Consider the following 24645-nt stretch of genomic DNA (forward strand, 5'->3'; position numbering starts at 1 on the left):
GGACACATGGAAGCGGTGGTCCGGCTTCCAATATCCAGACACTCATGCACATGACAGATTCGGGAATCGGATGTTTTATTTTAAAAAATTACTTCGGTTATAAACAGTTGAATCATGTGTAAAACAAAATATTTTAATGTTATAACTTAACGCCATCTGGTCAATTCCCCCGCAAGTGCCAATGGCATTGAAATCATAATTAGCCTTGGGCAACTCAAAACAAACTGTAAAGTGCAGCATCGTGTCCTTCCAAACTTTTTCTTTGTTAGATGAGCAGTTAACTCATTCACTACCATTGACGGCTAAAGTCGTCAAATTCTAACTAGACAGTGAATGACGCCGCTGCGTTGACTCCGCCTAGCGATAGCTTCTAGCTTTGAAAAATAGCAGGATAAAGCACAAGGTATGACTTGACTGTATTGAAGTCTGTGTGTGTTGATGATGAATATGAAACACGATGGCATTTCAAGCAGACTTCATTTGGCTGAACCGAGCGGGCGCCGCGCCCGAGGGCTTCCAATGCGAAATGTCGCCGAGACCCGAGCGTCAAGGTTAGCACTTTAAAGGCATGCATTTGTGAAAATGCATGTTTATGTCTGCTGGGAGCAGAATTGTGATGAGGTTGGAGAAAGTCTAATCTTCCCAATTTCATTGTTTTTCTTTTTCAATTTGGACATTATTTTCAAGGAAGGCGTGGGTGTGCACGAGGCCCCCGCTCGGAGATTGAACGCGGCCCGAGTAATTCCGTCTGCGTCCCCCCCCGGGGCATTGCACAGGTGCTAGCGACTTTGCCCGACTTCAGCCTTCATTCCTTCGGGCTCTGATGCTATCTCCGCCTCCCGTGTACCTTCTAATCGCACCTCATAGACACAACCGCCTACCTGCTTGGCCACGGGAGAGCTCGTCTCATTGTGTAGATTTGCATGTCTGGCTGTCGGCACATTTCTGTGTCATTCACTCTGCTTCTCGTCTATCTCTGTGCCTTTGCCCGCCGTCCTCTATTAGACGATTGGATCAGTCAGAGCTTAAATTTCCACTTTATCACTTGGCGGCAAAAGCGGCTTTTTTTGGTATTTTCAAACCCAATTACAGTATCTTTCCTTGGCAGTCATTGTGGACAATGCACTCGATGTGTCCATAACCTTCTCATTTGAGATAAACATTTGTTCCCCCATGAGTGTGAGTCTGAAGTCATCATGTTAAGTCACGAGTCATTCAGAGTGGATCCGCTAACATTTTAGGCCTTAGCTGCATTCTAGAACTCGATTAAAAAGGCACTGACTAGTTTATTCATCCATCCATTTGCTGATTAGTACCTGAGCATGGGACAGGCAGGCTTGGTTCTATTTAGCCGCACCAGCTAGCTAGCGACGAGCTTTGACTGGCTAGCTACTGCGGCTAAACATGTTGCAGAGTTGCTACTAACTCAGTGGCAGCGAATAAAATACACTTCTGTGAAGTAACCTTCTCACAAAGTAATTACCAGGATAGACGGAGAAGCCATGCTAATTGCTAAGCTAACCTTAACATTAGCAAGTGATCATTTAGCGAGAACTACACTTTTCACAGAAGTCTGGAGGTAATATATTTAAGGAACAGAATTGATCTTCCAGGACAGCTGAGGAGCTCACCAAGCAATTATGATAGGATTCAAAGATTTACGATGTGGTCTTACACCACTAAGCAAGCAGACTGTCTGCCTGAGTATATTTTGTGGGTTTATTTGCATCTCAAAAGCAGCATATATGCACTCATTTTGATCTTGTCTTTAGGGACACATGTAAAACACATTCCGAGTCACCGTGTGACCTTTTTCCTCCTGTCGTCAATTTGTCAGCGTCCGTCACCTATCCGGCCCGTTGCACCGGCAACATTTGCATTGAGAGATGGCTACATTAACTTTATAGATGCAATGAGTCAATTAAAGGCTTAATGACACGTTGCCGGTGAAGGTCCAGTTGAGTTTGGCGCACTCCTACTCCCAGATGACCAACCTTTATCATTGGTTTTTATTTTAAATATGCATGAGCCTTCTCAGTGGGGCTATAATGGGCACCCCCCCACCCCTGCCTTCGGTTTTACAAAAGGGAAAGTGCGCCTTGAGTTGCCACGACAACACCTTGCCGGCCTTCGCCAGCAATGCGTCTGCGGGAGCCCCCCCATGACCTCGCATTCATAATGATAGACGCTCTTGTGATGCTGCTTTGTAAATGTCACGCACACATCTGCTGTTGTTTCAATTTGACAGCCACCTTAAACGATGATGGTCGCCAATGCCAGCCATGCCATTGGCTGTTTCCGGAATCATTCACTACTTCCCAGATCCCTAATCAATAATTTGCAAATGTTATATACTTGTGATTTTTAAGTGGAACGTGGGTTCCCTCTAGTGGGATGTCAAAGTATCACTTAATTAAATGATCAAACCATACATAATCTTACATTGACTATTTATTTATTTCTTATATATATATGTTCAAAATAAATAATTATGTATTTACATTCAGTACCGATGAATCGACTTTCTGATTAAATTTATTACTGATGAAACTACTTAAGTAATAATTTAGTGTACCACTAGAGGGAGCCCTCATCTGTCTAGAAAAGGTACTATAGTGTATAGGGAGTGATTTTGAACACAACCATCCTCATCTTCATTTTCCGTGTCCTTAACGACCAGTGAGCTGATGGTGCTCCAAAGACAGCCCTGATTGTTTCCAAATCAATTCTGAACAGACGGTTATATTGACAATGACAGATGTGCAGCCACTAAGTTATTGTACACTCGCCAATAGTATCAATGATGGGAGGCTAAGCAGCAGAGGTCATTTAAATCCACTCCAAACATGTCCGTGTTTATTTAAGAGAGGGCAAACATATAAAGGAGGGGTGTCAAACTCGTTTTTTTTCCGCGGGCCGCATTGTAGTCATAGCTTCTTTCTGAGGGCCGTTATGACTGTCAACCCAAATAAATGCATGAGCATCTCATTATATACAGTAAAAGCTACAAAACAAACTGACAAATAACTCGTTTTCAAATCAGACGAGTAAAAATAAAAATAAAAGATATTAAAAGTGCAGACAATTTGCAATTCTAGTAATGACACAAATTTGATGCACATTTTGTCTTCGCAGGCCACATAAAATGACGGGGCGGGCCATATCTGGCCCCCGGGCCTTGAGTTTGACACCTGTGATATAAAGCACGGACGAAATCAATGCGTGTCAGTAAAATTCTAGACGTCATGCACCTCTCCAGATGACAAACAAATACTAACCCTATGGTGGGGTCAGTTTAATTCCCGCTGGGAATGCAAAGGTATAAACACACAGCCCTGGCAAGAGACATCTTTGTTTTTGGCTGCTGTGTCTAATTAGCTTGTTTGCTTACAAAGCTAGATTTGTTTATCAAAAGGGTGCTTGGACAATGATTGGCTGAGGTTGCCTAAACAAAGAGACCATACATTTAATAGTTTTTAGTTTCTGTTGTTTTTTTTAATAATATTGTGGTTTGCTCTTAATTAGGTGGTGTATCTTCTAGTAAAACTCAGTGCTGCCCTGGCATATTGTGGCACAATGTGGTACTACAGTGAAATTTCTATTTGTCTATATATTCATAAACTGGTGGTTTTGTTATGCTCCATTTTAGTATAATAAGTATCTCGGTATTCTGCAAGCCGCCACGTAGAAATCGTCTGTGACATTTTGGACCGGCTGTGATTGATGTGTTTTTGAAGTGCGCCTGAAGAAGGTGTCAAAGCACCTTTTGTGGCCATGCGGCCGAAGGATCACATGTCAAAGCGGGACGCCCAGCTGGGATCTGCGATATCATGGCTTTTATTTTTCTATTTGGAAATAGTGTGCTGATACTCTCCACAAGTCAGGCACTATTATTTTTCTTTTATTTGGGCCAGTCAAAGGTTCCAGCAACATTAAAATGCCAGGTAGCATTAGCATTAGCTCCAAGCTTGAGAGTTTGATGACTGTCAAATGTCAAACAGTTCCACCTCCCCTCAAGTATTTTCTATTTCCCGCCATTCTTCCTGCCAAGGTGACATTTAAAAAGTGCACTTGCCGCTACGCTCCGTCAATCTGACCGCCCCCCCCCCTCCTTCCACCCCTCTATCTGTACTCCGCACCTTCCTCCTGCCCACTGACTGCTTGCCGAGGGGAGCTTTACGCATTGGCCAAACGTGACGCTGACCTCTCCGAACCCGTAAATCGGGGCTTGTCCAAACCGATTTTTCCATTTTTGACTGGCAACTTGAGTTATTACCAGGAATCTTGAGTTGCTTCACCATTGCCAATGGAGCCAGGTCTTTATTTTCCGTCAGCAACCTCTTAGTCAAATCTAAAATCTTTTGATGTCACACAATTCCTACTGATTGGCCGCTCATAATTTAGCCTTTTATCATCTTGTCTGCCAACAAGTGTAGCAATCAGCGCTTGGTCGACGCCCCTTGTTAGCAACCAATTCATTAATCAGCTTCCCCTCGACGGTTTTTCATCACCGGCGGCCAAAATTACGTTCTTGCTTTGAAGGTCGCCAATTTCTCGACGGCCGGGGAAATCGATGATGGCGGCGATGGTGGTTTCTTTTTTTTTCTTCTCGTAGGAATCCGTCAGGGAGCCAAGCTGCTCAATGAGCGTATTGGATGTTTAACTTTACATCACCAAGGGCACGCTGACAAACGCATCATAAACTCGATTGTCAGACGGCGGCTGGCACAACGGCACACATCGTCTTCTCTTACAAGAAAGAGGTGCGCTTGCAGTAATCGTCAAAAGTCCGTCTTTAACTTACTGAAGCTCAGTTTTGATAGACATTCATAGTCTACCTAGGTCCTTTTCAAACTTTTGGATCTCCAGACCGAGAAATCTGAACAGCAATTAAACCAGTTTCTGTTTTTGCAAGATGTTCAAATATGGCTTAAGAACTAATATATATATATATATATATGAGTGTATGAGTGAGTGTGTGTTATATAACCCAACATATCCTATTCTGACTGCTCTTTCTTGACTCGAGTGTCCATCATGATAGAAAAAAAACTCATGTTCCCTTTTTTTCCCCCTAACAGGGCCACGTGGCATCCAAAGGTGGTCCGAGGGGGTCGTTTGATGTCAAAGGTCTGCAATGATCACAGGAACGTGAAGAAACCCCCACTCCCCGTCATGGCACAGTGGCGTGAACCAATCTCAGCCGCCTCTCTATCATCATGCGCCTGTGGGCGCCTTGGTCTCCATCCGTCCATTATCCCCGGCTCACTAGTCCGAAAATGAGGGGGACACTTGGCGCCTCACCCCCCCCCCCCCCCACCCCCCCTTCTTCTACCTCCTTCCATTCCTCCCCGTTGACTGGCTGCTATATGGAGGGTGACACTGGGCCAATTCAATCTGGCATCTCCCCCCCAGTGAGCCAAATTGGCCCTTCCCTGCTGCACTTCTGATGACATCAAAAAATGTCACATTTTTTGGTTTGTTTTCAGCGGGTTGCAATAAAAGCTGATGTGATGTATTTGATCAAATTCCCCAAGATACAAAATGGGGCAAATGCAGACAAACAATATAACAATCCTCAAAGGCATATATTCTTTATCTTGTGTGGAACATTTTTGTTCATTAAGGAAGTTGTTAGTCTTCTTTGTTTTTTTTTTGTATGATTGTATTAGATGACCACTCCACCACTGAGCCATGTCCACCACAATGGTTTTTTTAAGTGTGAATGGCAGTCCATGAAGAAGTAGCTGTTAAAACTGTGTTGAAATACGCAAACAACATTAAAAAAATTTCAGTTAAGCTTTGACCCTGATTTTTCCCTAATGAAGTGGCCTGTTATTAGGTACACCTGAAAGTGGTGGTGTACCTAATGGGGTGTCCGTGATGACGTCACAGATCAACCAGCCAATCAGGAGGTGGGGGTGAGGGCGGGTGGGGCACTTTTCAGTTTCAGTTAAGCTTTGACCCTGATTATTCCCTAATGAAGTGGCCTGTCATTAGGTACACCTGAAAGTGTGGCTGTACCTAATGGAGTGTCTGTAAGTGACGTCACAGACCAAACAGCCAATCAGGAAGTGGGGGTGAGGGCGGGTGGGGCACTTTTCACTTTCAGTTAAACTTTTTCCCTAATGAAGTGATTAGGTACACCTGTGTCAGTGTGACGTCACAGATCAACCAGCCAATCAGAAAGTGGGGGTGAGGGCGGGTGGGGCACTTTTCAGTTTCAGTTAAGCTTTGACCCAGATTTTTCCCTAATGAAGTGGCCTGTTATTAGGTACACCTGAAAGTGGTGGTGTACCTAATGGAGTGTCCGAGTGACGTCACAGATCAAACAGCCAATCAGGAAGTGGGGGTGAGGGCGGGTGGGGCACTTTTCACTTTCAGTTAAGCTTTGACCCTGATTTTTCCCTAATGAAGTGGCCTGTCATTAGGTACACCTGAAAGTGTGGCGGTGTACCTAATGGAGTGTCCAAGTGACGTCACAGATCAACCAGCCAATCAGGAAGTGGGGGTGAGGGCGGGTGGGGCACTTTTCACTTTCAGTTAAACTTTTTCCCTAATGAAGTGATTAGGTACACCTGTGTCAGTGTGACGTCACAGATCAACCAGCCAATCAGAAAGTGGGGGTGAGGGCGGGTGGGGCACTTTTCAGTTTCAGTTAAGCTTTGACCCAGATTTTTCCCTAATGAAGTGGCCTGTTATTAGGTACACCTGAAAGTGGTGGTGTACCTAATGGAGTGTCCGAGTGACGTCACAGATCAAACAGCCAATCAGGAAGTGGGGGTGAGGGCGGGTGGGGCACTTTTCACTTTCAGTTAAGCTTTGACCCTGATTTTTCCCTAATGAAGTGGCCTGTCATTAGGTACACCTGAAAGTGTGGCTGTACCTAATGGAGTGTCTGTAAGTGACGTCACAGACCAAACAGCCAATCAGGAGGTGGGCGTGAGGGCGGGTGTGGCACTTTGCACTTTCAGTTCACCTTTGACCCTGATTATTCCCTAATGAAGTGGCCTGTTATTAGGTACACCTGAAAGTGGTGGTGTACCTAATGAAGTGTCCAAGTGACGTCACAGATCAACCAGCCAATCAGGAGGTGGGGGTGAGGGCGGGTGGGGCACTGTCAGGTGTACCTAATAACAGGCCACTTCATTAGGGAAAATTCAGGGTCAAAGTTTAACTGGAAGTGAAAAGTGCCCCACCCGCCCTCACCCCCACCTCCTGATTGGCTGGTTGATCTGTGACGTCATCACGGACACCCCATTAGGTACACCACCACTTTCAGGTGTACCTAATAACAGGCCACTTCATTAGGGAAATATCAGGGTCAAAGTTTAACTGGAAGTGAAAAGTGCCCCACCCGCCCTCACCCCCACCTCCTGATTGGCTATTTGATCTGTGACGTCACTTGGACACTCCATTAGGTACACCATCTCTTTCAGGTGCACCTAATAACAGGCCAGTTCCCTATTATTAGGTACACCTCATAAAGATGGTGTCTGAGTGACGTCAAAAATAACTATACTCATTGTATTTGCTTTATGTTCAATCTTGATCTAGTCGCGCGGGCAAATCAACTCATGAGACAAGTTGAAGGAAACGAGAGAAGCTCCAAATGCAATGCAATACTGCCCTCTTGTGGACACTTGGCTTAACTACACCCATGTTGTGAAACAGGAGGGGGAAAAAAGACAGGCTTTTCTTTTGTTTTACTTAAATGACCATGTATAGTATTTTTGTAGAAATGATGACCATGTATGTTGTAAGGCTTTTTGTAAAACAAAGAAAGGATGTGTTTTTTCTTTTTTTTTTACTAAAACAAAAAGTTGACCGTGTATAGTATGGCTTTTTTTTAGACCATATATAGTGTTTTTTAGTTGAATGACTGTTTCGTAAGGGGTTTTTTTTTTTCAGTAAAGAAAATGACCATTGATTCGACAAGGTATTTTTGGCCTCTGCTGTGTATGTGCTTCCTGCTCTTGTCCACCAGGTTGTGCTGAAGAACTAAGTTCCCGCAGCACTTTGCAAGGTTGGAACCTGATGTGAATAAAGTAAAGGTCAAAGTACTTGTTTGTTGTTCAGGGTCATCAGGAAATGTGTGTGTCTTGCAAGACCTCCAAACCTGCCTATAGTTGATGCAAACTCAAAGAAAGTCCCATCAAATGCTCGAGTACTACAAATACTATGTGGTGTTTTGGGCATCCACTTTTCAATGAGGCAACTTCAGAGCCATAGAATTCACCAAAGCATCTTTATTAGAACAGTACAGCAGATATGAAGGTCTCTGTAGCAAACATTCCCATCACAACGCACTTGCAATAAATTAATAGAAGGTAAACATAATAAAAATGTATCATGACAAAAGCAAAATAGATATTTGAAGACACTCATCAATCATCACCAGAGCGAGCACGTGTATGTCAAAAACAGATTCACCAAAAATAAAGATATCATTCAAACAATAGAAGCCTTATGTCATATTTGAGTTGTTTACTGATGTCTTTTAATGTTGACGTTTTAAATGTGATTTATTTGGTTTTGCTTTCAGTCTGACTAAAATACATAAAAAAATGAAGGTATTGAGAGAAAAAAAATGAATAAAAATGGCTACATATTAAGAATATTCTTTCATATTATTTTAGATTTGGTTTCGAGCGCAAACATTCGCAAGAGCTCCGAGTTGGAAGGTGCGGCAAACGTGAGAAATGGAAAAGTAAAAATAAAATCTGAGACCTTTTCAATGCTTTTCCTTGCATATTCAATAAAGTAGGAACAATAGTCCCACTGTAGCACCGCATCCTCACCAACACAGCCATATTTTTTGTTCCATTTTAATATATATATTTCATATAAATCTATAACCCAAATTTAGAAATCTTATTCACATGAAAAACTTGAATTTTATTTAAAAGCGATACCCCTAAGAAGCCCCTTGTAACCCTCACAATCACGGAAGATATTCAAGTACTTTTTAAATATGAATGCTCTTTAGCTTTGAATTAGAAAAAAAAAACAACAGCATTCAAACGAACAAAAACACACCCTCCCCCAAAAATCTTTTATAGAAAAATTATGCTTCCTTTGCGATAAAAATCTTGAAAATCTCCAAGAAGAAATGGATTGTTAATGTCCAGAGGTTCGAGCTAGCAATTAGCAAACCTCTCAAAAAGTGGCAAACGTGTCAGTTTTGAAAAGGTGGCCCCCGTGCGAGGCCGTCCCACGACATGACAAAGCCACGTTTGTCCTCCTCTGAGGAGGGAGGGAGGGAGGGAGGCCGGCGAGTGTGTGCATCATTATTACGAAGCGAGCGCCCGGCCGGCCGGCCGGCTCCCTGTAGTAAGGTGTTGCGAACACGCGGGCGGGTGTGTTAGAGCATTCTGTCATCAGTGCAACCTGCTCCGGCTGTGTAGCGGAATTCCTGGAGGTTGGAGACGCCGTGGAAGTGGACAAACGCGCCGGCCACCACCAGGATGTGGAATAACTGGTGAGAGTGGAACTGTAACAAACAGTGGAAGATGTTACTTAACTCATTCACTGCCATTGACGGCTATAGACGTCAAAGAACTAATAAGACGGGAATTGTGTGCGTGTGAGACGTACCCAGATGTCACACTTGCCGGGGAAGAACCTCTCCGGGATACGAGCGGCGTACAGGCAGGCTCCGGTGATGTATAGCGTGGCCATGAGGAAAAGCCAGCCTATCTGTCCGATGGTGGTGGCTCTGATGAGACCCTCGCTGATGACAAAGTGGAGAGTGGGGACCACGCCGCTCAGCCCCAAGCCCACAAACACACCTTGAGAAGAAGAACACACTGTTAGTTACACATTACGGACAGCTCGGGAAAGACGGCGCCGTCCGTTACCTGCGCGGACCCCTCGGTACTGCGGCGTGGCGAAAAAGTCACACTGGGATACAATGATGGCAGACAGGCCCAGCACGCACACCACCAGAAGGTAGATGAAGCACGGCTGAGGAGAGCAGTAGAAGGAATAGTAGAGCCACGGTACGAAAGAGCCCATGATCAGGAAGGCGATGCCGCTGTAGTCTAACCTGTTAAATGAAAGTTGTTCAACTTTGTTATTCACAGATTTATTTCAACAAAAAAAAAAACATGCTTAATAAATATTTGCCGTTCTACTTTAGCCAAAGTTTGAAATCACTGCAATTAAAAAAAAAAACCTCAAATCTGTTAAATATTTGTGCTCCAACAACGACAAATCAATTATTCTGTCGATTGTTTATCAAAGGAAAAGCAAATGTCTTATTCGGATTCAACACGACAGTCTGCTTTCATTGAGGACAAAAGAAAATTGTTGAGGCTGAAATTCAGACGATTTTAGATCTCTAAACAATCGATTAACCAAAAATATCAATCAATGTTAGAATCAATTTGTTGCCGATTAATCGTGGCGTGTCAAATACGCCTTTTATGACGTGTCTTACTTGGAGAAGACCCTGGACACGCCCTCCGAATGGCAGTAGACTGTGTGGAAGAGCCACGAGAAGGACAGGCAGAGGATGGCACCCAGGAAGAACATGCCGATGGCCACCTTCTCCTGGACCGGCGCCACGAATGACATGTTGGGTCGGAACATGTACATCAGGCCCAGGCAGAGGAAAAACAGGCAGCCTGGGAACCAGATAGACAACAATAGAATCTTTTCGCGTGTTGCCAAAGAATCACACGAGATACAAAAGAAAGGTGTGAGCTACCTAGCAGATGTGTCCAGATGTTGCCCGTCTCAGTGTGGATCCTGAAGATGCTCCGGAAGCAGGCTCGGAAGGAAGGCATGGGCGGCCTGTGGCCGTGCACCAGGAAGTCGTTGTCCTTCAGCCAATCGGGGAGCACGTCGTGAGGGATGACGCGCCACCGGCCCTCCCATACCTGGTGACGCCAGACCACATTGTAACTCCGACCAATCAGAACCGCAAGAATGGAGAAGAGTGTTAAGTTGACCTTGTGTACAAACTCCTCCATCTTCTCCATGGCGTGGTGAGCCTGAAGAAGCGGCGTCATTCCCATGAAGCCTTCGTCGCTACTCCTCTCTTCTCGTTCGCCCTTGACATCTTCCTCCTCTTTTATTGTCTCCTCGTCGCACGTCGGGAGGGACTGGGGGGGGGAAAAACGACAACAGTTGATTCATGAATTGAGGAGGACACTTTCATCGCACGTTTAACCGCAGCATATGTACACGCTCGGCATGTTTCCGGACACGTCTCGTAAAAAGGTGATGATACATGTCGTTAATTTGCCGTTAGCGTCACGTGTGCTCTGCGGCGTTTTTGTTTATGTCCCCGCGTGCTCACGAGCGCGTGGAATAGAGGCGCACGCATGCCGCACTCCAGATGCTGCCAGTTGTCATTGGCTGCTATGAAGAAACGGTGCACACGCGTGTGCGGGCTGATAATAGGACAGAATGTCCTCTAAAGCCATGCGGTAATTCAGTCCAGTGTCGCAAAACAAAAAATATGTTTCTACAATTACGCAAGAAGAAATTGTCTTTATCTGATTGAGTCATGGACAATCAACAGTCTTTGAACCATCTTACATAATTCTTGATTTCCAACACTGTCATATTTCGTGCTAATCCCGCCAGATATACAAGATTACGATTTATTTGCAGGCTCAACCCGAGTATGGATGACACCATGAGATCAATTAATTACTTTCACCATCAAGTGCTTAGCGTGAGGTGCGCTCCGAGAGATAAACACACACGAGAAACGGGAGGACAAGCTGTAAATGTTGGTGCACAAAAAGGCAGAGTTTCATGACACTTTTCTACTAATGATAGACAAGTCTGCCAAATTCTATGTTGCTAAGTAGAACAAGGTTCAACACCATCTCTGGAGAATATAGAACAAAACATCTGAGGTAAAGGGAGTCACGTGACCATGAGGAGCCTAATGGACCAATGGAGGAAGAGAGAGCAGCAACACAACCCGGAGCTTCACCCTTGTACAGTGTAAACCCCCCCCCCCCCCCCACCACCACCACCACCACTACCGCCGCAACATGTGACTCACAACACTCCTCAGATGCAAAATAATAAAAAGCAGCTGGTGGCTGCTCAATTCCTACAAAGGTCTGTCTCAGGCTTAGCTTGGCTACAATAGAGAAAAGCTTGTACAATAGAGGGAAGTCAAGGGAAGCTCGAATGCACAATAACAAACATTTGAAAAAAGGTTGCATGTGGGGAAAAACAGGATGTGCAGACATAAAATGCCAAGAATCTGGTTATTATATTAGTGTTCAATTACTTTTACGCATATAACTAAAGCTCAAAAAGTACCAAGTATATTTATTTGGTGGGGAGGCATAATTTCGTGGCAAATGAGAAAGCAAAAAAACTGTGGCAATAAAAACATCTTTTAAGTAAACTGTTGTTACTTTTTAATAAATGAATTGAGTTACTCAACTAATTAACCTCGAGTTGAAAAAAACAACAACGTATTTTTTAAACATTAAGATTAAAATTACTCTTCTTTTTTGTTATTGTTGTTAGCCAACTAGCATAGTCGCCTATGTCATATTTGGATGTTTAAGTTAGTCACAATGAAATTGTTGATAAGAAACAAACAACATTAGGATTAAGATATATCTTTTTTTATATTAGACAGATATTATCTAGTGTATATCCTTAGCTGATTTGCATCGTTGCCTAGGCCGTATTTAAATGTTTTTGGATAACAACACTATTGCTAACCATTACGCTAACATTATCCAATTGGATATTTCCGTGAGTTTCAGAATCTCCGAAATATAAACCGCAAGAGGTGTGAAACAACCCCAACATGACACGCGACACACTTTAAAGTGCATCCGCAAACGGTAAAAAATTCAACAGGTTTCTTTCGCCCTTTGTTGGGCGGTATCCTCTCAGGTGTCAGTGTTGCGTTACACCAAGTAGATTATTATTTATTTTTTTACGCTGAGCAGGGCGGCAAATTTTCTATGACTTCATGAAGTCAACATGCAAAAAATGAATGCGACTTTTTTTTTTTACTTCATCCGAGTCCATTTTCCCAACTTACCCCATTGTGTGAGTGGCACGGATCGGTGCTGAGGTGTTCATTTGTAGAACCTGAGGTGAGTGCGGCCGAAGATCCCGCAGGCTCCGCCGCAGTGTGCTCTGCATGGCTGGAAGTTCTGTGTCTCAGCACGAAAGCCGGGCCGCCGGGCCCGCTCTCCTCTCCTTCGTCCAGCTTGAACCCGACTTCCACCCTGCGGACGCTTGGACTGAGCAGATGTGTGAATCTGCTAGGGAGCGCACACTCTGGATTTTGTGGGTCGGAGCTGGAAAGACAGAAACACAAAGTATTTTTTTTAGGCACTTGTGACAATCAATTCCAAGAACAAATAACCCCCCCCCGGACAACTGGAAACTTCTAAAGATTTCAGTTGTTCTCATTGTCATTACGGCTACTGCGAACTCGCTCCGGGTTCATCGCAAAGCCATTAATAACTACGATCGTCCTTGGCACTATTGAGCCGTTGGCATTGATTCGACACACCGATCAATAGCGGCACCACTTCGGAGTGAAAGTGATGGACATAACATTAGGTACACCTTAATCCTTTTTTTTCTTCTTTCTTGTTTGGTTTACAGGAGAGCGTCTAGATACCAAATGAGTAGAGTGTGTGTGTGTGTGTTCAGGAAAAACAAACACATGAGTCATTATACTCGAGTGGTGGTGACACATTCGGTGACATTGTACCGACGGGCCATTTGGGGAAGGAAGATTTCACTCTCGGTGAAAAGCGAAGACAAAAATAGGGCAAAGGTCTGACTGAAGATACTGTACGTGGAACGCCATGAAAACACGACCTAATTTGTGCGTCTTATCTATATGAACACATTCTGCACTTTCAACATTGGACTTTTTGTGTGGATGACGACAACATTTTACAACAGGTGCTTATTCTTTTGACATAGTTAAATTGAATAGAAAGAGTTACATAGAATGCAGCCACCAGGGGGCAGTATAGACGTTAATGCATCGAAAAGAGACTTCTAAAACTGCAGTAATATCTCAGAGGATAAAGAATATATACTTGAGAGTTTTCCACATGTTTTCCTTTTTCTGAAGAACTATTTGATATCAAATTGCTTGTCATGGTGAACCTTAACAGGCACTTACTTAATGATTGATCTATCGGTACGGTTGCAACCAACATCAGCTGAGGACCCCGCAAGGTGCCAACACCGTGATGGAAACACGACACAAACATGCAATGGCTGATAATGGATGAGGACAGGTGACATTCAAGGTGTCCTTCTGTTGCAATGGAGCGGGGAGACTTTTTTTTCTCCAACTGTCAGCAGCAACACAATAATTATGACGGTAAAATGAATCGATGCATTTAATTTTGCATTGTTTGTTAGCATTAAGCTAAGCGGACAGCAAAGGTATGTGCTTGTTTCAAATGCACAAAGTCACTTGTGCCTACGACGCTACTGTATTTTAATATTGGTGGTTGTTTTCCCAGAAAATCTTTTGGAATCTCTGCAAACACAGATAATTTATATTGATCAACTACTTTGCATAAACTCAAATGGCTTTCTATTTGCAAATCCAGAGAAGCCAATTTGGAATTTGACATTGAGTTACTGCAGTCATTTCAGACACAATTAATATAAAAAGTACTTTCGCCTCGATGTTGTGTCCTGGAATAATCCTCCATACGCGTGGCAAATAAGGTCGGTGGAGTTTTTTCTCTTCTTCTCCAAAGCCACCGGGTGGTAAGTCAAAGGTGGTCAGTGGTCACATGGCGATAAAAATAGTGTGCTCTGATGACAAGGGAGCCTAAAGCAAAGTTCTATATTAAGATATCAGAGCTGTCTTTTTTACACATCTGAGCGTGGCTTCAGCTAAAGCCACCGATTCAGTCTCTTTCATTACAATTCCCGAAAAAAAAGAAAATGCTACTGCTTTTCCCTTGAGAGTTACAAAAAGACTATTATGCACATATTGGGGTTGTGTGAAGGGAAGAGTTTGTTCTAAGACTTTTGTGGGCCTTTTTTTTTTCCTGTAATGACAGTCCACAGAGCCAACATTTCAGCATGGCTGCGTCATTACATAATTTAAAAATGTATAGCAGAATAAGACTTGCACAGGGAGTTTTTTGTGTGCAACTCTATTGAATAAAAAAAGCGCCTGTGATTCAACTGGATTAACACATTGTTAGAAGATTCCCTCATCCAAGATTTCCACAAAAAAATGAGATTGCCGCTTTCCTGAAGAGGGATTAAAAATGCTAAATGTGTTTGAACACGCCATAAAATATCCATGGGCTAATCTCATGCGAGACAAGACAAGTTGGCCGTGTTTGTGAGCCCGCTGACAAAAGTTCGAGACAAACAGGCGATCGGCTAGCCAGGTTATTAAATATTGACAGTGTGACTTCATGCTTGGCGAGAATTAGACCAAGAAAAAAAAAAAAAAACAGGGCGAGAGTACACACAGAAGAGTTATTTACTGCTGCACTGAAAATGACCGACTGCATACATTTTTATTGCATCGACATCAGCAAGAATTTTGGAGTCTCTCCACTTACAATGTACTTACACATACAACACGCATATTGCAAAAGGGACGCCCACCGTTCCTCTGAATTCCTCTGGAAACAGTCATGATAGACATCAGCCATGACAACACAAGGGAGACAAAGGAGAAGCCCAAACTCCAGAGACAGTCCTGTTTTTTTTGACAGCCAAGCTGCACTTTTTGTCTTCACACTTTACCCGCACACAAAGGAGCGTTCGTCGTCGGCATTACGTCACGCCTTAGTGAAAACCTGTAATTCCATGTGTGACGCGAGACGCCCTACTCTCGTCACAAGACTAGTGTAATAATATTAATAACAACAATATTAACAACCATAACAAGATAAGAAAAACAGGCGCATCGAGGGGCAGCCCTTGGGTTTGTTTACACCGACATAGCCAGCTGAGCTTGTTCGCTAACAAGGGAAAACACAATAAACTCCACAACTACTCTCGTGTTTCTTCTGACAGCTTCCTGTGTTCAAAGACCTTTATTAAAACAGCACAAATAGACTCAATATTACTAAAATAGGAGTGAAAATAAGATTTCTTTCCCTGTCGCTGGCTAGCTCGTGTTTAGTTATGACAGCCCTCACCGCTAGCACTCGTAAAGTACCAAAATGAGGTAGGTGTCCCAAATAACACACAAGACGGTATTTTAAAAACACAAAATTGTTTTGTCTTACCTCGGCTCAGTGTGTTTAGGTGAATTTCCTTTGTGGGAAGCACAGTTTGTCCGAGTTATAACCGTGGATCCGCTCTGCTCCAGTGTCTGTTCTCTTACGACAGACCACACTCGGGGACGTCTTGTGCATTTAGGGGGAGGGGTTAAAGAGTGACGTATAACTCACGAGAGGCAGTTAGCCAATCGCGTGTATCGTAGTATGAAGCAAGTGGGCCAATCATTGTCTACCCGGAAGAGAAAATGACGAAACTTCTTTTTGTAGTTTTCATTCAATAAATCGCTGTGAATGGGGTATAGCAAAGTGAATTATTTTTTAATCTAGAAATAAAGTTTGGAAATACAATATATCTTTATTTATAAAGCGCTTTCGCAACAACGGTCGCCGTAATGAAGCGCTTTACAGAACATATATAAAATACAACAGAAAACATCACATACAAAATTGGCCATCATACAAATTTAACTATTCCTCCTATATGTCATATGAAGCGTGCATGACGTCACACGTCTGCTCAAATTAAATTTAAAAAGTAAACAATCAGCTGTAGTGTCCATTGATGAATGCTGTCCCATTTAAACAAATGAGAAAGTTGCTCATTCTGTTGTTCAAGTGTCCCTCAAATTGTTTAATTAGGTCATAATAATATCTATATATGCTCCTAACATTTCCCCAGATCTCATTTAAACTCCAAAAACTACTACCCTATCCTGCAACTGGATTATTTGACCTAAACCTCAGCCTGGGTGTGTCACATCCGCAGGCGTTGCCACCCACAGCACATTGTGGGTTGTGACCATTAGCATGATGGTGCAAATAGATTTTTTTGTAGTGACTTGTCTGTTTAGTTTTGCCATTCTGGTTAATCTGGTCCAAAAAAAAAGTTTAACTGTGATTGCAAAAGTTGTCTTCAGTTTTAATTTTATCTTCTGCAGATAAGACAGTTATCAGAGCATTGATCATATCTAATCTCAACAGTGTTCTATTTTGTATTATATAATGGCAAAGTGCCATTATATAATAATAAATATCTTGAACTTCACTTTGTGTAACAATATTTTGTGATTGCATCACATCTAAAATGACACTAAAATATTACTTTGTATGCAGATGAGTTTGGGGAATGTGACCATTTTGATCATATCGTACCAACTGGATAATAAATAAATGAAGCTGGACTTGGCTGGTAGTTGCTGTGGAGATTGAGTAAATAATTAACAATGGTCCCAAAATTCTTGGCAAAACACTATTGGGGGAAAAAAAATGGGTGAACTCAAAAATCCAAGGCAGCTAATTTAGATGAAATTTTGAGTTGGGCAATACAAAATTTATTGTGAATAATTGGCCTACCAGCATTTCACAATTAAAGAGTTTGATTGTATCATGTATCCTTCAACGTGATACTATTTTTGCCATAAATATCAAACATTTATATTTGTACTTTTTTCCAAATTAAATGAATGTTTTAGCCTCAAAATATAGACATATATTTTTTGCAGCGTATCTATTCGCTTTACATGCTAGCAAGTACTTGGCACCATCTTCGACCTCCCGCTGCTTATAAAATGTGGCCTGTGTTCACTTTTAATTCGCTTTTCATGGCGGTTGCCCCCATGACAGCTTCATCATTAGACGTGATTGCGAGTGATGGCGCTTAACATTCATTTAGCAGCTTCAGTGAGCTCAACCTTGAACAGTACCTAAACATGCTAATAGGCTATGCTCAAAAAGGTCAGAAGGAATATATATCTTTATCCTAAATATGTGGACTTCAATACAACACGTATGTTGAGCTGCTTGGTGTATCCGAATGATTAGCGTGTGAGCAAAAAACATGGCAGCTTTAACAGACCCAATTAGGATAAGAAGTGATGCAGACGTGGGCATTAACCTTTCAATTTAAAGTTCATCTTGCACATCTTGTGCAAGACTGAAAGTGTCAAATGAAAAGTAGTCCTTATAAAAAAAAAACATGCAAATGAACACACTTAACATATGAGCGATTATGTATTCGTCGAAAGTAATTACTATACGGGAATCTGAAATGAGGGATCACACTGGAAATGTAAAATTTGCATCGCTTCCATGATTTCTTTCTTGTTTTTAACCCAAACAATCATTGAAGATTTAAATCGAATTTTCTGCGTCACAGAACCAGATAATTGAACACAGAAAACCGAAAAAAAAATCCAGTTAATGGCAAGATCACTGAGGTCATCGATACTTTCTGAGTTGTACCCAAAAACTGGGTCAAATTGACCAAAGTAGCTTGTTGGCCCTATTTATTTATTTATTGGGGAGAATTCAAAATGGCGGTGTTTACATTTGAGAAACAAAGCAACAAAGCTTCCAAAAAGCAGAACAAGAAACAAGGAGTCATTTTCCAAAGACTAGTTTATCAAAAGAATAAGTATAAAACATACAAAACAGGAAAAAAACAGTAATAAAATATATACTTTCTCTTATGATCTAATTTTAAGTAGCACATAATAAATTGCAGTCCCTTCTGTTATTTATTTTATTTTTTTTGGCCATACACACAGACGTTCATTTTTCCAGCCGCTGGATTGAATTATGATTATCTACCAATTCTTTTTCCACATGCATTAATTTTGGAAGCAAGATGGCGAAGGCCCCCCAAAAAGAAGACGTCTCGGTTAAGCTGGCTTGACTGTTCATTAGCATTCGAGTTGGAGCGTCTTCTCGCCGTGGCGTCATCAATCTCCCTAATGGAGCTTTTAAGCCCTGGTGCCTTTTCCCCGCCAATGAAGGTCACGCCCGGTTGAGGCAAGATGGCGGCGACCGGGCGAAGCCTCGTTAACCGCTGTCGCTTGTCGGGTCGCGGGAGCTGCGAGCGCGCCGGAGAATTCCGCCGGTTAACGCGCAGACAAATGGACTGTTTAATGGAGTGTCCCCTTTTTCGTTGCGAGTATTTCAACGCTAAGTGTGCCTTGAAGAATGATTCCCTTTTCCAGTCTTCCACAAGCCCTTTCCTTCGTCTCGTAATATCCCGCAGGCCAGAATCAAAGGGGATGATGATCCAAAGCGTCTCTTTTTAAATAGTCTATTTATTATTTAGTTATATATTTTATTCATCGGAGTCACGCGTGAGCCTTCTTTTTTTTTCGGTTTGGGTCAGAAAAGCAGGAAAGTAGGCCTGAACCGAACCCGAAGCCGCTCGGGCCTCGCCTCCCCACTCCCCCGAAGGTTATTTACAGACGAACTGGTCGACCAATGAGGTGCAGCGCTTGCACTTGACGTAGCAGCACCAGTGGAACTTGCAATGGCAGCGCTCGTGCTTGTACGTCTTGAATTGGTCGTAGCCGCGGCCGCAACACATCAGCTCGCAGCCGTCCATGCCCTCCGACGTTTTATTGCACAGGCGGCCACGGGTACCCAGCGAGCCCGTGGTTTCGTTGTGGAGGCAGTAGTCCGGGCTGGGGTCGATGTAGACCAGGTCTTCGGGGGTGGGCGGGTTGAAGCGCTTGTCCACTTGCTCTAGTTTGCCCTGAATTGGATGAAAACATGCTTGGTGGACAGTTTTTTTTTTTTTTTTTGAAACAGATGTACTGGTCTGGTTACCCTCCGTCCGATGCGCATGGCAGCGGCGCTGTCGTATTTCTCCTTGAGGAACTCGCCTACGCGCCGGAAGTCGGCCAGTTGGAGCCAACATGTCTTCAGACTGCAGGAACCCGACACGCCGTGACACTTGCAGGCCACGTTGGCGAGGTTGTACACCGCCTGGGAGATTCATAGAAATAAAAAACATGTGGTCATCTTTATCTCAACTGTGTCAGAGGTTTGAATACGAAGAAGGAAAGTTTTGAAACTTGAATGTGGCTTAGAGAGGGTGGCAATGCTGCTCTCTTGTGGAGCCTGTGTGGAACTACAGTGGAAATACCAATGAGGCCCTCAGTATGACTTGGGGCCCCACTCACACCATTGAATTAAAAAAAAAAAAAACTTTAAAGTCAATGTTATACATAGATAGTTAGATTTTTAGTTATTTTACCTTTTGACAATTTCAAATTTTCAATTGACATCACTCATCACGCACACATAAAACTCTTCAGTGTTCTTTCTATGAGACTCGCATCACTGGCTGAACCTCTCCTCAGGTTGCCTGATCCCAATTACCTTTTGACCTCTGTTAACCTCGGACACCCCCCCCCCACCCAGTTTCCCAATCCTGCTTCAGTTGCCACCCTGCAATTGTGCCATCCAACCTTACAATGACATTTTTTGCAATCATACTTCACTGAGTTAAACAACGTGTTTTTTAATCTTCCCATATAAATAAATAGTCAGTTTTTTGACATTTTATTACATAGTACATTGCCAAAACATGTCAGGTAGACTTACATATGAAGTCATGCTGTGTGAGTGCGTGTGTGTATGTGTGCCCGTGTGTGTGTGTTATAAGTATCACACTGTGCTCTTTGGTGGGACATGCCTGCTGGGCTCAGTGACACGGTCAGTCATCCATGATGGAGACACGGTCTTGTCAGGAACAATAGGTTGGGAGCCGTGTGTGTGTGTGTGTGTGTGTGTGTGTGTGTGTGTGTGTGTGTGTGTGTGTGTGTGTGCAAATAGTGAAAAAAAAAACGGCCAAAAACATGAAATAACGCTTCAAAATTAGGCTGTTGTTTCAAATTGTGGAGGGCGTGTCTGCTGAAGCCACGCCCACTTCAACTGTCAATCAAATACCTGCTACTACATCATGGTTCTTAGAAATATAGATCCACTCGCCTGTCCACCAGAGGAATTGATCGACCCGCCGGTCACCCCTTCCCTCAAGTCTAGCTTAAAATCCATTATGGATTTCTACATTGTCATGCTTCAAAGGCAAGGATTTATCCACTCTGCTTGCAAAATTGATTAAGTTGCACGCATCAAACTTTTTCGAACCGCTATTTCTCTCTTCCGAAGCGACATTGTTGGAGTTTGCTACAAAAAAAAAAAATCATACCGATGAAAGATAAATGTGTTCTCTGGGGAGGTTCGACTGAGAATGTACATTCAGTGTGTGTGTGTGTGTGTGTGTGTGTGTGTGTGTGTGAGAGACAAGAGCCGCCTCATTTGATTTGTGTCAAACGGAGACAGTGAGCCCCCGGTGTGTGTGCGCGCCAGTCTTTGAGAGTCGGGGGAGTGTGACCGAGGTCCATTGCTCAAGCCTCGCGTCCCAGCAGACGCTTGTAACACACACACCTCCATGCGCACACACGTTGTCTGCTTTTGTGCACAAGTCAAATGAAGCTAAACGCTAACAGACACACACACACACACACACACACACACACACACATATATATCGCGGCACGCCCCTGTCACCTCCACACAAAAGCGCCGTGGTTTGCCATGTTCAACCGAGCGGGACGAATCCACAACCCAGCGTGTCGGGTTGAAAAAAAAAAAAAAAAAAAACGAGTCTTCCTCAGTTTTTTTTTTCCCTTCTTGTGTTTCATCTCTCTTCCATTCTGATGGACAAGAAACAATGCAGGAGGAAAATGTGCACGTTCGCATGTCTCCGAGGGTTGTGATATGATATTTGATGATTTATGAATTCACTTCAGATTTTTTTTATTCTATATCACAATAAATAAAACTTTTTTTTTTTAAAACATCATTTCTCAATTTTTTTTTAATACCATCAAGAAGGAAGAAAAAAATATTTGCTCCCCCACACTCTGCCCTTATTATAAAATAGTATAATTTTTCTAGAACTAACTTCTGCAGAGGATGTGCAGTTTCAGACAAGGAGATCGCCACTGCCATCTATTGTAGTGGAGGTGAAACTACACTTTATTCTAGTACAGCAAAAAAAAAAAAATCCAAGGGGTCACATGCGTTTTTTGTTCCCCCCAGATTTAGCTTCAGCATTGGCAATTCTGGTACTTTGAAAAAAAAAAAAAAAAAAAAAGCCAATTAACCAAATTGTTTTGTGCCGTTGCAAATTGAAAACCAACTTTAACCACCCTGCCATGTCAATTTGAATCCAATTAATTCATCCCTACGTGTACAACACTCATCCACTCCCTTATAGCCCCATAGGGACCCCCATGGCACACAAGCTCAACAGGCCCTGACCTTTGACCTCCGCCCTACACTCAAAACCAGGCTCACCGTTCTCTCGCGCAAATCAAATGCAAAGGGGGCCGCGCACGTGAAACACGCTCGGGGATCCGGTCTTATAAACAGCTTAGACAAACACATTCTCCTCATCCGCCATCCAGCGCCAAGTAGCAAATGGACCTTTTACGAGGCGGCGCGTCGCTGGATGTGGAGCCTAATCAAAGGTGAAAGGTTGCTTTTAGTGCCGTTCTTGTCGGGGGGGCTTCCCAAACAATTCCCATTGTCCCTTGGAAATGTTGAGGCGAATGAGTCCGATATTCTCATGAATGACTTAACAAAAGTGAACAAAATGTTTATGTGTGTCCCCCTGTTGGAATGCGCATTGACCGGGTGACCTAGCTAAACTCCAAGGGCGTTAGCAGTTCTACCATTTGGACCCTCCCAATAAATAACCTTGACACACACACACACACACACACACAGAAATACCGTCAGGTCAGGCAGACTGGGGCCACCTTGACGCGCCCACGCATTCCTGACCTACAAGGAGACGACACTCCAGATGTTGAAGCGTGACCAAATGGCGGGAAAAATACCTGTCGTCCCGCCTCGTTATTCTGCAGGTTCATCAGAGTGCGTGAGTGCTCGGTCGAGCCGCGGGGGAAGTTCTTCTCGCGCTCGCGGGCGTCCACGAACTCACGGGCGAAGCGGTAGCCGTAGTGGACGTTGTCGCCGCAGCCGCCCCACAGCCAGTCGCGGGGCAGGTCCCGGGGCCGCGCCGCTCGACTGCAGCCGCACGTGGATAGCTCGCCCTCGCGGCACGCCCGGCTGATGGCGTTGACCACGCCGGCGGCGCTGATGGCGTAGGTGAATGCAGTTTCCCTGGAGCCTGGAGGAGAAGGAGGTAGAACATCAAATCCTATGATACGCAGATGTTTTTTTTATTTATTTTTTTCGAGACAAATAGCTATCAAAAATTTGAGACATACAGTAATGACACAATCAAATAGAATGTAAAGAAACTGTTTTTAACTTCAATTCAATGGACATGGTGCCGCTTCTGTTATTCACACCTTGGCCACCAGGGGAAGTACAATATAATACATATAGACAACACATAAGTAGGGCACAACTCCTCAGTGAGCTGTCGTAATGTTAGTTTTTATATTATTGGTCTACATGTATTGCGCCACCATTTGTGTTACCGAATAGGGGCTTTTTTTCTTTAGCAAAAAACAGAAGTTAATTTTTTTTTACCAATATGTGACGTCCACTGCATATTCAAATGCCAAAAATTTTCAACCAAACCAAAGATTAATGCAAACATAATGTGAAACAATAGACAGACGACTAATAATTAGCATTAATAGGACACGACAACTGTTAGAAGATTCCGGTTCTTCCACAGCAAACTTTATGACCCTTTCTTTGTTAGGGCTGTAACAGTAAAGCAACCCAACCCCCAAGCCTGCTTTGACATAGGTAAAGCAGAACATATTAAAGATTCCCAGACCTCACTTTGGAATACACAACATGAGTCCCGCATGTCCCGTTGTGTGTATTTTAATCCACACAGCGTAGAACAAAGATGACGACTGGAAAGTAAGAGGTTAAGTACAGCGTAACCCAGCAATTTACATGAGAAGAGCAAACGACTTGCTGCTATTTCTTGTTGAACTTCACACTGCTGTGGTGCTTTTTTATTGGCTAACTATTTACATCTATCTCAATTTAAGCAGTTTGCTATGCACAGTATAAATATGCACCAAGTGTAACGTTTGCATATGTGGGGTCATTTGGGGTGTTTTTTTTATATTAGCAGATTGCAGTATTCATTGTAATTCAATTTTATTTTAAATCATTAAAGATTACATCATCGTTCTATATTGTAATGCTTGCGTAATTGCTGACTGTTCCTATTAAACAGAGATAATGCTACCTAGACTATAATTAGATGTAATCCCTGCATTGTCCTCCAACTTTGATAAAAGAAAAAACACTAACGAAAAAAAAAAAAAAAACCCGAAGGCTGTGCGGAATTTATGACACCACGCAGTATCGATACAACGCGCGCAATCCACACGCAAACTCGTCGCAGACGCGCGGCGCACATATTACCACGCGCGCATACATATAGATCGCTTTTTTTTTTTTTTTTTATTGCAGACTTCAAATAGGCCAACTCCGGATCTGCCGGCTCTGTGTCAGCCTCATCAGCGCATTTCAAAAGCGCGTCGGCTGGGACAATGGAGCGACTAGCACCTCCATTTAAAGGTGGACATAGACGGACTGTCAATAGAGACTGAAGAGAACCGAGACGGCGACCAGCTTGCACCTCGCCTGC

At 43.2% G+C, this 24645-nt stretch overlaps 2 protein-coding genes and 1 long non-coding RNA gene across 8 annotated transcripts in view; 1 reads left to right on the top strand and 2 right to left on the bottom strand.

Moving 5' to 3' along the window:
- LOC147040075 (uncharacterized) overlaps window positions 1-5799 on the top strand; it is a 33526-nt gene extending 27727 nt beyond the window's left edge. The window contains exons 4-5 of one of the 2 annotated variants that reach the window (XR_015063116.1): window positions 4616-4763; window positions 5082-5799. This is a non-coding gene — a long non-coding RNA (uncharacterized LOC147040075). The remainder of the gene's footprint in view (window positions 1-4615; window positions 4764-5081) is intronic. The other variant, XR_015063115.1, reaches the window with a different exon arrangement.
- Window positions 5800-8229: 2430 nt separating this feature from the next.
- LOC147040076 (adiponectin receptor protein 2) lies at window positions 8230-16362 on the bottom strand. The gene is made up of 8 exons (XM_085902937.1): window positions 16233-16362; window positions 13034-13295; window positions 10956-11108; window positions 10712-10883; window positions 10442-10628; window positions 9861-10048; window positions 9598-9791; window positions 8230-9493 (listed from the first exon to the last, which is right to left on the bottom strand). The coding sequence occupies exons 3-8, from the start codon at window positions 11019-11021 to the stop codon at window positions 9365-9367; spliced, it is 936 nt and encodes a 311-aa protein (XP_085759063.1). The 5' UTR covers window positions 11022-11108; window positions 13034-13295; window positions 16233-16362; the 3' UTR covers window positions 8230-9364.
- Window positions 16363-18520: 2158 nt separating this feature from the next.
- Window positions 18521-24645, bottom strand: part of wnt5b (wingless-type MMTV integration site family, member 5b) — a 35428-nt gene continuing 29303 nt past the window's right edge. For all 5 annotated transcript variants that reach the window (XM_085902936.1, XM_085902931.1, XM_085902935.1 and 2 more), the window contains 3 exons: window positions 22898-23190; window positions 19812-19970; window positions 18521-19737 (listed from right to left, as the gene is read on the bottom strand). In XM_085902936.1, coding sequence (XP_085759062.1) covers window positions 19438-19737; window positions 19812-19970; window positions 22898-23190 — 752 coding nt within the window. In that variant the 3' untranslated portion in view covers window positions 18521-19437. The remainder of the gene's footprint in view (window positions 19738-19811; window positions 19971-22897; window positions 23191-24645) is intronic.

Source organism: Syngnathus leptorhynchus, chromosome 21 (genome assembly GCF_054491065.1).
Source record: "Syngnathus leptorhynchus isolate UIUO chromosome 21, UIUO_Slep, whole genome shotgun sequence".
NCBI classification, from domain to species: Eukaryota; Metazoa; Chordata; class Actinopteri; order Syngnathiformes; family Syngnathidae; genus Syngnathus; species Syngnathus leptorhynchus.